The sequence below is a fragment of the Salmo salar genome, chromosome ssa14, assembly GCF_905237065.1.
Source record: "Salmo salar chromosome ssa14, Ssal_v3.1, whole genome shotgun sequence".
Classification (NCBI taxonomy): domain Eukaryota; kingdom Metazoa; phylum Chordata; class Actinopteri; order Salmoniformes; family Salmonidae; genus Salmo; species Salmo salar.
The window spans coordinates 72847316-72861594 of record NC_059455.1 but is presented as its reverse complement, the minus strand read 5'-3'; the positions used below and the strand labels follow the sequence as shown (position 1 = coordinate 72861594).

Genomic DNA, 14279 nt, shown 5'->3' with positions numbered 1-14279 from the left:
AGATATGAATAGATAATAATGGAGAGTAGCAGCAGCGTAGAAGGGGGGGGCAATGCAAATAGTCTGGGTAGCCATTTTAATTAGATGTCCAGGAGTCTTATGGCTTGGGGGTGGAAGCTGTGTAGAAGCCTCTTAGACCTAGACTTGGTGCTCCGATACCGCTTGCCGTGCGGTAGCAGAGAGATCAGTTTATGACTAGGGTGGCTGGAGTCTTTGACAATTTTTTGGGCTTTCCTCTGACACACGCCTAGTATATAGGTCCTGGATGGCAGGAAACTTGGCCCCAGTGATGTACTGGGCCGTACGCACTACTCTCTGTAGCACCTTATGGTCAGATGCTGAGCTGTTACCATACCAGGGGATGATTCAACTGGTCAGGATGCTCTTGATGGTGCAGCTGTAGAACTTTTTGAGGATCTAGGGACCCATGCCAAAACTTTTCAGTCTCCTGCAGGGGGAATAGGTTTTGTCGTGCCCGCTTCACGACTGTTTTGGTGTGTTTGGACCATGATGGTTTGTTGGTGATGTGGACACCAAGGAACTTGAAAATCTCGACCCCCTCCACTACAGCCCCATCAATGTTTTTTTTGCTTAAAAATTTAATTTAACCTTTATTTAACTAGGCAAGTCAGTTAACAACAAATTCTTATTTACAATGATGGCCTAGGAACAGTGGGTTAACTGCCTTGTTCAGGGGCAGAACGACACATTTTTACCTTTGTCAGCTCATGGATTCGATCAAACAACCTTTCGGTTACTGGCCCAATGCTCCAGGGGGCCTGTTCGGCACGCCTTTTCATGTAGTCCACAATCAGCTCCTTTGCCTTGCTCACATTGAGGGAGAGGTTGTTGTCCTGGCACCACACTGCCAGGTCTCTGACCTTCTCCCTTTTGACCGTTTCATCATTGTCCGTGATCAGGCATACCACTGTTGTGTCGTCAGCAAACTTTATGATGGTGTTGGAGTCGTGTTTGGTCACAGGAAGTATAGGAGGGGACTAAGCACACATCCCTGAGGGGCCCCAGTGTTGAGGATCAGCATAGCAGACGTGATGTTGCCTACCCTTACCACCTGGGGGCGGCCCGTGAGGAAGTCCAGGATACATTGCAGAGTGAGGTGTTAAGTCCCAGGGTCCTTGACTTTGTGATAAGCTTTGTGGGAACAATGGTGTTGAATGCTGAGCTGTAGTCAATGAACAGCATTCTCACATAGGTGTTCCATTTGTCCAGGTGGGAAAGGGTAGTGTGGAGTGCCATTTCCCAGCTTCATGAGGTAGTCACCTGGAATGCATTTCAATTAACATTCCTTTGTGGAATTCCTTTCCTTGTTAATGTGTTTGAACAAATCAGTTGTGTTGTGACAAGATAGAGGTAGTAAACAGAAGATAGCCCTATTTGGTTAAAGACCAAGTCCATATTATGGCAAGAACGAGAGTGATGGAGTGCTGCATCAGATGACCTGGCCTCAACAATCACCCGACCTCAACCCAATTGATTTGGTTTGGGATAAATTGGACCGCAGAGTGAAGGAAAAGCAGCCAACAAGTGCTCAGCATATGTGGGAACTTCTTAAAGAAAAGGCGGAAGGTGAAGCTGGTTGATAGAATGCCAAGAGTGTGCAAAGGTGTCATCATGGAAAAGGGTTGCTACTTTGAAGAACCTAAAATCAAAAAAATGTATTGCTGACCAGCAGATCTTGGCCATGTTCTGTTATAATCTCCACCTGGCACAGCCAGAAGAGGACTGGCCACCCCTCATAGCCTGGTTCCTCTCTAGGTTTCTTCCCAGGTTTTGGCCTTTCTAGGGAGTTTTTCCTAGCCACCGTGCTTCTACACCTGCATTGCTTGTTGTTTGGGGTTTTAGGCTGGGTTTATGTACAGCACTTTGAGATATCAGCTGATGTAAGAAGGAATATATAAATACATTTGACTTGATTTGATGTCATTAATGTGCATAATGAACAGACAATGAAGCTCCTAATAATTAACCGTTTTGGGGCCCAATTTGGTGAATGCGCCGAAGCCTACAGAAAGATTTGGTGTTCCATCACTACAGATTGCTATAACACATGATGTGTTAGCTGATATGTAAAAAAACGATCCAGACGTTTTAAGATCTGCCACGTATCAGCGATGCCTGGGCAGAGGAACGCGGCCAAAAAGATGACCGCGTTCCTCTGATGGTGCCGACAGAGATGGTCGCCTCGCTTCGAGTCCTTAGGAAACTATGCAGTCTTTTGTTTTTTTAAATGTATTATTTCTTACCCCAGGAAGTCTTAAGGCTTATTACATACAGCTGGGAAGAACTATTGGATATAAGAGTGACACCAACTTACCAACATTATGACCAGGAATACGACTTTCCTGAAGCGGACCCTCTGTTTGGACCACCACCCAGGACAACGGATCTGATCCCAGAAGCTGACCCAAGACAACGGCGCCACAGAAGGGAAGATGGAGCGGCCTCCTGGTCAGGCTCCGTAAACGTGCACGTCGCCCACCGCTCCCAAGTATACTACTCGCCAATGTCCACTGTCTTGACAACAAGGCAGACGAAATTCGAGCAAGGGTTGCCTTCCAGAGAGAGATCAGAGATTGTAACATTCTCTGTTTCACGGAAACATGGCTCTCTCGGGATATGTTGTCGGAATCGGTTCAGCCACCGGGCCTCTACATGCATCCACGCCGACAGAGATAAACACCTCTCTGGGAAGAGGAAGGGCGGGGGTGTATGCTTCATGAGTAACGACTCATGGTGTAATCATTACAACATACAGCAACTCAAGTCCTTCTGCTCACCCAAACTAGAATTCCTCACAATCAAATGCCGGCAATATTATCTTCCAAGAGAATTCTCGTCAGTTATCTTCACAGCTGTGTACATTCCCTCTCAAGCTGACACCAAGATGGCCCTAAAGGAACTTCACTAGACTCTATGTAAACTGGAAACCATATATCCTGAGGCTGCATTTATTGTAGCTGGGGATTTTAACAAAGCAAATTTGAGAACAAGGCTACCTAAATTCTATCAGCATATTGATTGCACTCTGCACCGGGGTAATACACTCGAGCACTGCTACTCTAACTTCCGCGATGCATATAAAGCCCTCCCTTCGGCAAATCTGACCACGATGCCATCTTGCTCCTACTGTGTTATAGGCAGAAACTCAAACAGGATGTACCAGTGACTAGAACTATTCAACGCTGGTCTGACCAATCGAAATCCACGCTTCAAGATTGTTTTGATCATGCGGACTGGGATATGTTCCGGTCAGCCTCAGAGAATAACATCGACCTATACGTTGACTCGGTGAGTGAATTTATAAGGAAGTGCATTGGAGATGTTGGACCCACTGTGACCATTAAAACCTACCCTAACCAGAAACCGTGGATGGATGGCGGCATTCACGCAAAACTGAAAGCACGAACCATCGCATTTAACCATGGAAAGAGGTCTGGGAATATGGCTGAATATAAACAGTGTAGTTATTCCCTCCGCAAGGCAATCAAACAAGCGAAATGCCGGTACAGGGACAAAGTGGAGGCCCAATTCAACGGCTCAGACACGAGGCATATGTGGCAGGGTCTGCAGGAAATCACGAACTACAAAAAGAAAACCAGCCACGTCACGGACACCGACGTCACGCTTCCAGACAAACTAAACACCTTCTTTGCCCGCTTTGAGGATAATACAGTGCCACCGCCACGGGCCGCTAACAAGAACTGTGCCGCGTCTCTCCTTCTCCGTGGCCGACGTGAGTAAAACATTTAAACGTGTTAACCCTCGCAGGGCTGCTGGCCCAGACGGAATACCTAGCCGCGTCCTCAGAGCATGCGCAAACCAGCTGGCTGGTGTGTTTACAGACATATTCAATCGCTCCCTATCCCAGTCTGCTGTCCCCACATGCTTCAAGATGGCCACCATTGTTCCTATTCCCCAGAAGGCAAAGATAACTGAACTAAATGACTACCGCCCCGTAGCACTCACTTCTGTCATCCTGTAGTGCTTTAAGAGACTAGTCAAGGATCATATCATCTCCACCTTCCGGCCACCCTAGACCCACTTCAGTTTGCATACCGCCCAAACAGGTCCACAGACGATGCAATCGCCATCACACTGCACACTTCCCTATCCCATCTGGACAAGAGGAATACCTATGTAAGAATGATGTTCATTGACTACAGCTCAGCATTCAACACCATAGTACCATCCAAGCTCATCGTCAAGCTGGAGGCCCTGGGCCTCAACCCCGCCTGTGCAATTGGGTCCTGGACTTTCTGACGGGCCACCCCCAGGTGGTGAATGTAAGAAACAACATCTCTACCTCGCTGACCCTGAACACTGGGGCCCCACACGGGTGCGTGCTCAGCCCCCTCCTGTACTCCCTGTTCACCCACGACGGCGTGGCCATGCACGCTTCCAACAGAACCATCAAGTTTGCAGACGACACAACAGTAGTGGGCTTGATTACCAAAAACGACGAGGCAGCCTACAGGGAGGAGGTGAGGGCACTCGGAGTGTGGTGTCAGGAAAACACCTTCTCACTCAACGTCAACAAAAAAAAGGAGAAGATCGTGGACTTCAGGAAACAGCAGAGGGAGCACCCCCACCACCTACATCGAAGGGACAACAGTGAAGAAAGTGGAACGTTTTAAGTTCCTCGGCGTACACATCAACGACAAACTGAAATGGTCCACCCACACTGACAGTGTGGTGAAGAAGGCGCAACAGCGCCTCTTCAACCTCAGGAAGGCAAAAAAACTGATAATCAAAGACAACAGCCACCCGAGCCACTGCCTGTTCACACCGCTACCATCCAGAAGGTGAGGTCAGTACATGTGCATTGAAGATGGGTCCGAGGGACTGAAGAACAGTTTCTATCTCAAGGCCATCAGACTGCTAAACAGCAGTCACTAACTCAGAGAGGCTGCTGCCTACATGGAGACCCAATCACTAGTCACTTTAAACCATGCCACTTAATAATGTTTACATATCTTACATTACTCATATCATATTTATGTACTGTATTTCATACCATCTATTGCACCTTGGCCATCGTTCATCCATATATTTATATGTACATATTCTCATTCACCCCTTTTAGATTTGTGTGTATTAGTTGTAGTTGTTGGGGAACTGTTAGATTACTTGTTAGATATTCCTGCACTGTCGGAACCAGAAGCACAAGCATTTCGCTACACTCGCATTAACATCTGCTAACCATGTGTACGTGACAAATAAAATGTGATTTGATTTGAACATGCGTGCCAATTAAAGATCTTGACTAATCAGATGCAAGGCCCAATTAGGGCGTAATCCAGCCCAGGTGTGCAGCCTGGTTGGTTGTTAAAAGCTACCTCTGTTTCATCAATTGTAGCATAGCAGAGGCACGCTGTCCTCTAACCTACAGAGTCACAGTAGTTGTTGGCGTGGGACTCATGATGGCAAACGCGCTCAGGTTATTGTTCAAGCAACTGGTTTGGTTTTTACTTGTGGAAAACTTCTTAATCTCTCCTGCTTTGTCATATACTTATAGCACTGACACATGGCAACAACTTCCAAGGCGAACACCGCAATTTGACAATCGTCCCCGCTTTAAACAGCCTCCACTCCAACAAACAGTTTCAAGGCCAATTCGAGTAGAAACTGTCGCTGTGACGTGCCATTCAGACTACATGGAGATAGTCGTGAAGGCTGATCTGTTTCAACTCGGTAATCTAATCGACGTGGATGACCTGCGACTTGGAGTTGAACAGTACCAAGACCAAGAGCCCTGTAGGGCAACAGCGTCAGCAGCCGGAGATGAGTACAGAATATTTGCAGCACTTTCGGACTGTGGAACCAAGAACCTGGTAATATACCTATATATATATATATATATATTTTTTTTTTTTCTCTAGTAGTTGACTTCTTGAAACAACCTTCTCTTAAATGCTGCTTTGTGAATCCACAGATAACCGAAGACTCATTGATCTACACAAACCTCCTCAGATATACACCCAGAACCACACCAGATGGGGTTATTCGAATGGTTGGTGCTGTAATCCCAATTGAGTGTCATTATGAAAGGTGAGTTTAGGCTATACTGTTGTATGATGATCATATGAATCCTGCGTTGACCTATTGGTTTATTTACCGGCCTGTACTTTCTGTTTCAGGAAGTACAGTTTGGACAGTTATTCTCTCCAGCCGACCTGGATCCCTTTCACCGCCACAGTGTCTGCTGAAGACACCCTGCAGTTCTCATTGAAGCTTATGACAAGTGGGTATATGAATCCTGGGCTGCACTTCGCAGGGTACTATTTTGTTGAACATTCAGATAATCTAAAGGGTACAATGGCGCTCTCCCAGAAGCTTGGTAAAACCCGTGAATTGAATGTTCAAATATAAATGTACTATGTAGCACAAATGCTCTTCTGACATGCAAAATACGGAATCACATCAGACAACTTATGGGGGACACTTCTATCTGCAACGTTATACAGTTTGCATACTAAACATGGCCCTGTTAACAAACCCCTCATTTGAATCCAATATTAGATGCTCACTAGTTTAGCGCCTATTGACAATAAGTTCTGGCCGGGGTAGTTTTAATAGCGACTCGCGTTCGTAACTTTAAAACGCATCGCTTGCAGTACGGTCTTTCACATCAGCGACACATTTTCAAAGAAAGTTCAATTACTACACGTTTTTATAGGGTTCCCTCCCACACGGACATATTTCCATGTGACAGTGCTTGTTAATGGTTGACATACAGAAGACAGAGGCGTACCTGTGCTAATTAGTTATCTGCGTCTTCAAACACCTGTGTATAAACGGAAGATTGACGCCACAAACGTGTTGTCACTGAAATACTGTCGGCTACAACTAAATGGTGTAGAGTAACTAAGTGTTGCGCGTGTGAAGTGATTTTGATGCGATATGCAAGAGGGCTTTGTTTCTTGAACTATACTGCAATAGAGGCTTTAGCTGCCAGGGCCAATTCACATCTAAACAGATGGTCCTTGGACTATAAGGAGTAATGTTAGGCTCCTTTAGTTCATTATTGGATAACCTGTCTTTACTGCCATTTCCTTTCCAGGTGACTGGCTCTATGAGCGGGGTTCTGGAGTCTACTTCCTGGGTGATCCCATCAACATTGAGGCGTCTGTCAGGGTTGCTCACCACACCAGGCTCAGGGTGTTTGTTAGCAGCTGCGTGGCCACACTGGACCCTGATAGCAACTCTGTCCCTAGATATGTCTTCATTGAGAGTGATGGGTAAGCAGGGGGGAAAATGGCTTAGAACGACTATTCTCCGGCTGGCCCGTAGAGAACGATAGAATATGCCATTTGAGGGCTTCCACCATTTTTAAAGTAGTCAACTGGTGCTTGGCGGTTTCTTTGAGACTTCTTAATTGGTTACTAAGGAAGATGCCCCAATATGTATCTCCCTCCAGGTGCTTGACGGATTCCCAGCTGCCTGGTTCCCGCTCTGGTTTCATGCGTAGAACCCAGGACAACGAGCTCGGGTTCCACATTGATGCCTTTAGGTTCTACCAGGAGGACGGGGCAGAGGTGAGGGCGGTATTTAAAAAAAGAACAGATATTGTAGAGGCCATTACGGCTACTGTAGTAAAATTATTCTACAGTTACATAATTTACAGACATTATGTAGGCTACTGTGATTCTGCATCTTTGTTTTGCTCATCCTGTTTTTTTTACAGCTGTACATCACCTGCCACCTTATGGCAGTCCCTGTCATGGACCATGCAGAGCCTAGCAACAAGGCATGCTCCTTCATTGATGGCAGGTGGGATAAGTCACATTTCCTTAGCTACTGTTACTGGGCTGTGACCTATTCACTGGAATAACCATAGCATTTTAAAAAAATGGTGTGTTCTTGGTCCATGAGTAGATCTTTCATACATTTCAGATGGAGGTCTGCTGATGAGAATGATTTGCTATGTGGGCATTGTCTAAGCCTGAGTAGACAGAAGGGGGTTGATCAAGCTCCAGCACAACGTCCCCTCAGTCCAAGACTAGGTGGTAGCCAACTTGAACCTCGTATCTACCGCAACAAACCCCCAGTCTCTGGTGACAATTGGAGTATTGGGATGAAGGCCAAGAAAGGTGTATTTGACATCTTAATCCCTCTATTCTGTCACTACCTTCTCAAAACACATTGCAGGGCTGGGACCTTCTCCAATATGGTTGAGATGGAAATTGAGGGAAGACTAATTGAAAGTGTCTTGACTGCAAAGGTGTGTTTAATGAATGTGTTGTCCTTTTAGTATGGGGCCAGGATACTACTTTGGGCCCCATAATGGTCCTCCCAAGTAAACAGAAGCGTACATCTCTATCTCACGGATGAGTGGAGGTATCGATATACCTGGCTTCCCTGCCTCAACAGGGGACAGGAAGCCCGTATCACCTGGCAGTCGTTGGAGTGGCATGGACTTCAAGAGAGGTAATTTGACTCTGACATGGCATAATCTTATTCCTTATGTAGTGCACTACCTTTGAACAGGTAGTCTTGATAACCCAACCCTAGGCAACAGCAGTGACTAGGGTCTGGCTTCAATGACTGACTCGTTTGGCAACTTCTCCCAACAAATCACGAGGCAGACATAGCAGAACGTCATGATTTGAAACCAAATTTTGCAGGGAATACCTTTGCAGTGGTTTTAGTGAAGGTAGTTGAGGCAAACTAGCCACTTGCATAATGCACTCATTAAAAAGAACTGATCTCCATCTTGCAGCTACTATTTTGTATGTATTCAAGCGGATCAGGTAGTGACATAGGCAGACTTATGCCAAACTCGCATTCCAGTAGGTACAGAAGTGTGAAGCCAGTTTTTTAAAATGTGTGGGAGGCAACCAGGATGTCTCGACTATTGCCCAGACCATGATGCACTGGCCAAAAGTAGTGCACTCTATAGGTCATCGGGTGCCACTTCGGACACCTGTCTTTTCCTATCCCTATAGGCTAGCAATTCTGCCAACACTGGCTGTGTTAATCTGTTACATTTAATTCCAGGACCTTATTTCGCCCAATCCCAAAATGCGGCTAGTCCCTTGGGCCCGAGGGTCGGACCCAACAACAAGCACGGTCTCGTTAGCTCTGCAACATATGATGGCTTCATCAAGCAGAAAGAACTAATTGCCCAAAGAGGTAATGACTGTACTTTACTGTTTTGCATGTATGATAATTGCATGTAGGCTCTGTGCTAAATAGTCTGTTCTCAGAGCTGGAGGCCACCCCAGACCCTGAGTTGATTCCTACACCTGAGCCCATTGGAGACCTTGAGGTTACCACAGAGAAAGAGGGTCTGGGTGAAGAGAAGGATCAGAATGAGATTGGAACCTATTGAAAGGGTATGTATGGGATGATGGTACTGCTATTTTAGAGGGAAATAACCTGCACATGGCAAGCAGGTTAGCACTTATTGGGATGGCTCCGCAGAATGTTCACTAGCTGGCACAGCCACAAAGTAATAAAATATGATTTTTAAACATTAACCTCACTGCCAACCCTAATGCTTAACATTAAATTAAAACCAAAAAAGCATACATTGTTACAATGTAGCCAACTTTGACTTTCCATCTAGTGGTAATCGCTAAGTTCTGCCTCCAGGACAATACCGTCTCAATAAATGTCAACCTGCACATGGCACTTGCCAGTATCACTTTTAAATATCTGACTTCAGAGCTTTTGATGTGGTTTCATAAAGAAGGAATATGTTCCCAGTCCATATCTATTTCTAGAACTGGAAGGCGCTGTTGTCGTGGTGGCCCATAATAGACTTGCTCCAAGCAGCAGCACACTCCAACTCACTGAGGTTGGTGCCAGTCCTGATGTCCCAGCACACAAGGAGGATGCCCCTACAACAAAGTGACATAAGCACCACCACATCTGCTCCTGGCGAACTCAACCAGTGAAGAGACTACCACAACACTGAGATGATGCCTGTTAATCTCTTTGAAAAATAAATGATTTAATGCTACTTCGACTGACTTTCTGTCTTCACCATTATGCACTACATGCTAGAGTAATCTGAAATATTGCCTTCATTTGTTAAAGTGAGTGCCCAGCAATGTAGAAGGGCAACACATGATCAGGGGGCATATTCAGTAGTAGGCTCAACCAACAAGAATGTTGCACTTGGTATGGAGCCCCTTCACTGTTGCATGTTGCTGCCAACTGACATTTCCTAGCGTAGTCTTTGGTCTGTATTGGTGTTTGCATAGCCAGACAGCACATCCTGGATTAATGGGACTCTGTCCCAAGGTTCCTGATTGAGCATGTAAGTTACAGGGCATTCTGAGAAATTGGGCTTGCAATGTGAACTCCGGCTATAAAGGGTCTGAGGAAGGGGTGGACTGCACAGGAGGTTGGTGGCCCCTTAATTGGGGAGACCGGGCTTGTGGTAACTGCAGTGGAATGGTATCAAACCCGTGTTTGCCATTCGCGCCGTTCTTCCCTCAACCTCCACTGGCGGCCTGGAACCAGAAATCGGCACTGGCATTTCTAACTGGTCCTTTTCCTTAAACCCCGCCCCCTATTTTTTATTTTTTGGTTGTTGTGAGACTTCCATTATTAACCACAAGGATAATTTGGTGCTAAAACCCAAGTTTTTGGGTTTAGTCTGGTGTACGCCTAGCCTCAAAGTCAATGGAAAGGCTTTGGTCAAGTTCCTCCCTGACTACATTGCAGATGTATGCCAGATCTTAAAATGCCTGGTAATGTATTTAACTCGGGTAACCACATACAGCAATCTGATGCACTGTTGGACGCGGCACAACCACTGGATGCAACGCTTAAGCATCTAGTTGGGCAGGCGCTACGGTCAGAAATGCACACGAGATTGCCACAGCACCTATTCTGATTTCAACAAGAGATGAGAAATTATCGGGTGCCAATTCACACAATTTATATGGCTGCATTTAGACAGGCAGCACAATTCTGATCTTTTTCTACTAATTGGTCAAGACCAATCGCAAAATGTTTTTTCAGATCGGATGTCAAAAGGCCAATTAGTGAAAAAGGATCAGAATTGGGCTGCCTGTTTAAATGCAGCCAATGGCCTTAGGGTTCTAGGCCCATATTCCCAAAGCGCATCGGAGGATAGAACAGCTTATCAATGGATCGGTTTTGCCTTTTAGGCCACACTGCAAGGCCTAGTGCTCACATCTGTCTTAAAAAATAAATGTATTTCACCTTTTGAACCAGGTAGGCTAGTTGAGAACAAGTTCTCATTTACAACTGCAACCTGGCCAAGATAAAGCAAAGCAGTGAGACAACACAGAGTTACACATGGAATAATCAAACATGCAGTCAATAACACAATAGGAAAAAAAGTCAATATACAATTTGTGCAAGGGAGGTAAGGCAATAAATAGGCCATAGTGGCAAAATAATTACAATTTAGCAATTAAACACGAGTGAGATGTGCAAGTAGAGATACTGGGGTGCGAAGGACCAACAAAATATAACAGTATGGGGATGAGGTAGTTGGATGGGCTATTTACAGATGAGCTATGTACAGGTGCAGTGATCTGTGAGCTGCACTGACAGCTGGTGCTTAAAGTTAGTGAGGGAGATATGAGTCTCCAGCTTCAGTGACTTTTGCAATTCGTTCCAGTCATTGGCAGCAGAGAACTGGAACGAAAGGCGACCAAATGAGGAATTGGCTTTGGGGGTGACCAGTGAAATATACCTGCTGGAGCACGTGCTACGGGTGGGTGCTGCTGTGTTGTTTTGGAATGCTGACTCTCCAAGCTAAGGTGACAACAAAGCCTACCATGGATGTTCCCAGTTACTTTGAATGTTCAAAGTCATAGTGTTAGAACACTTAAAGCCTCAAAGGAAAGTGAAACTATTTTCAATACGAGTCCTTTATGGCTCGCCACAGCAGTCAACTAGCTAGCTAGGTAGCTTTCTAGCACATTCACTAATTTGTCTGTAAGCAATACATGTTCTTGTCAAACTGTCAACCGAGTAACTAGCAAGCAACAAGATATGTAAAATAGCAGTCTATAAACCACGAGGGCAAATAGATCAGATTTGATCGCTAGACACAAGTCGCATGGCCGGGAATCAAATTTGTATCTGATTTCAAACCACCTTGGAAGGTCAGGGCCAGCTCCAGACATAAGCGGTCGCTTAGGGGCCCCCGACCAAAAAAGGTTTATACATATATACAGTACCAGTCAAAAGTTTGGACACACCTACTCATTCAAGGGTTTTTCTTAATTTTTTACTATTTTCTACATTGTAGAATCATACTGAAGACAGCAAAACTATGAAATAACACATGGAATAACCAAAAAGGTGTTAAACAAATCCAAATATATTTTATATTCTTCAAAGTAGCCACCTTGATGATAGCATTGCACACTGTTGGCATTCTCTCACCTAGCTTCATGAGGTAGTCACCTGGAATGCATTTCAATCAACAGGTGTACCTTTTTTTCTACCTTTATTTAACTAGGCAAGCCAGATAAGAACACATTCTTATTTTCAATGATGGCCTAGGAACACTGGGTTAACTGCCTTGTTCAGCGGCAGAACGACAGATTTTTACCTTGTCAGCTCGGGGATTCGATCTTGCAACCTTTCGGTTACAAGTCCAACGCTCTAACCACTAGGCTACCTGCCACCTTGTTAAAAGTTCATTTGTGGAATTTCTTTCCTTAATGCGTTTGAGCCAATCAGTTGTGTTGTGACAAGGTAGGGGTGGTATACAGAAGATAGCCCAATTTGGTGAAAGACCAAGTCCATATTATGGCAAGAACAGCTCAAATAAGCAAAGAGAAAGGACGTCATTACTTTAAGACATGAAGGTCAGTCAATCTGGAACATTTCAAGAACTTTGAACATTTCTTCAAGTGCAGTCGCAAGAACCATAAAGCGCTATGATGAAACTGGCTCTCGTGAGGACCGCCACAGGAAAGGAAGACCCAGAGTTACCTTTGCTGCAGAGGATAAGTTTATTAGACTTACCAGCCTTAGAAATTGCAGCCCAAATAAATGCTTCACAGAGTTCAAGTAACAGACACATCTCAACATCAACTGTTCAGAGGAGACTGCGTTAATCAGGCCTTCATGGTCGAATTGCTGCAAAGAAACCACTACAAAAGGACACCAATAAGAAGAAGAGACTTGTTTGGGCCAAGAAACACGAGCAATGGGTCAAATATGAGATTTTTGGTTCCAACCGCCGCGATTTTGTCAGACACAGAGTAGGTGAACGGAAATCTCCACGTGTGGTTCCCACCGTGAAGCATGGAGGAGGAGGTGTGATGGTGCTTTGCTGGTGACACTGTCTGTGATTTATTTAGAATTCAAGGCACACTTAACCAGCATGGCTAACTCAGCATTCTGCAGCAATAAGCCATCCCATCTGGTTTGCGCTCAGTGGGACTATCATTTGTTTTTCAACAGGGCAATGACCCAACACACCTCCAGGCTGTGTAAGGGCTATTTGAACAAGAAGGAGAGTGATGGAGTGCTGCATCAGATGACCTGGCCTCAACAATCACCCGACCTCAACCCAATTGAGATGGTTTGGGATGAGTTGGACCGCAGAGTGAAGGAAAAGCAGCCAACAAGTGCTCAGCATATGTGGGAACTCCTTCAAGACTTCTTCAAGAAAAAACATCCAGGTGAAGCTGGTTGAGAGAATGCCAAGAGTGTGCAAAGGTGTCATCAAGGCAAAGGGTGGCTACTTTGAAGAATCTAAAATATTTATTGCTGACCAGCAGATGTCACTAATGTGCATTGTGAACAGACAATGACCTCCGAGTAATTAACCGTTTTTGGGCCCAATTTGGTGAAAGCGCTGAAGCCTACAGAAAGATTTGGTTTCCCGTCACTACAGATTGCTATAACATATGATGTGTTAGCTGATATGTAAAATACGTATCCAGGCGTTTTAAGATCTGCCACGTATCACGTGCCACGCCTGGGCAGAGGAACGTGGCAAACAAGAACGCGTTCCTCTGATGGTGCCGACAGAGATGGTCGGCTCGCTTCGAGTCCTTAGGAAACTATGCAGTATTTGGTTTTTTTAATGTATTATTTCTTACCCCAGGAAGTCTTAAGTCTTATTACATACAGCCGGGAAGAACTACTGGATGTAAGAGTGACGCCAATTTACCAACATTACGACCAGGAATATGACTTTCCCGAAGCGGATCCTCTGTTTGGACCACCACCCAGGACAATTGATCTGATCCCAGAAGCTGACCCAAGAGCGCCGGAAAGGGCAGACGGAGCGGCCTCCTGGTCAGGCTCCG

The 14279-nt window shown here is 45.4% G+C and overlaps 1 protein-coding gene and 1 long non-coding RNA gene across 2 annotated transcripts; both read left to right on the top strand.

The window, feature by feature from the left end:
* The first annotated feature begins 5361 nt into the window (after nt 1-5361).
* Nucleotides 5362-8352, top strand: LOC106570258 (zona pellucida sperm-binding protein 3-like). The gene is made up of 8 exons (XM_045693699.1): nt 5362-5852; nt 5954-6069; nt 6159-6262; nt 7082-7259; nt 7439-7556; nt 7706-7791; nt 7915-8111; nt 8273-8352. The coding sequence occupies exons 1-8, from the start codon at nt 5439-5441 to the stop codon at nt 8350-8352; spliced, it is 1293 nt and encodes a 430-aa protein (XP_045549655.1). The 5' UTR covers nt 5362-5438.
* On the top strand, nt 8350-9985 carry LOC123726778 (uncharacterized). The gene is made up of 4 exons (XR_006758920.1): nt 8350-8448; nt 9019-9153; nt 9228-9356; nt 9730-9985. It is a non-coding gene; the product is annotated as an uncharacterized lncRNA (long non-coding RNA).
* The last annotated feature ends 4294 nt before the right edge of the window (nt 9986-14279 follow it).

What these genes read in the sequence shown, in the direction of transcription:
- LOC106570258 (XM_045693699.1), top strand. Translation starts at nt 5,439, where the DNA reads ATGATGGCAAACGCGCTCAGGTTATTGTTCAAGCAACTGGTTTGGTTT. An exon ending in CTCATTGAAGCTTATGACAA is followed by an intron (nt 6,263 to 7,081) that starts GTGGGTATATGA and finishes TTTCCTTTCCAG; the next exon opens with GTGACTGGCTCTATGAGCGG. An exon ending in ACCAGGAGGACGGGGCAGAG is followed by an intron (nt 7,557 to 7,705) that starts GTGAGGGCGGTA and finishes TTTTTTTTACAG; the next exon opens with CTGTACATCACCTGCCACCT.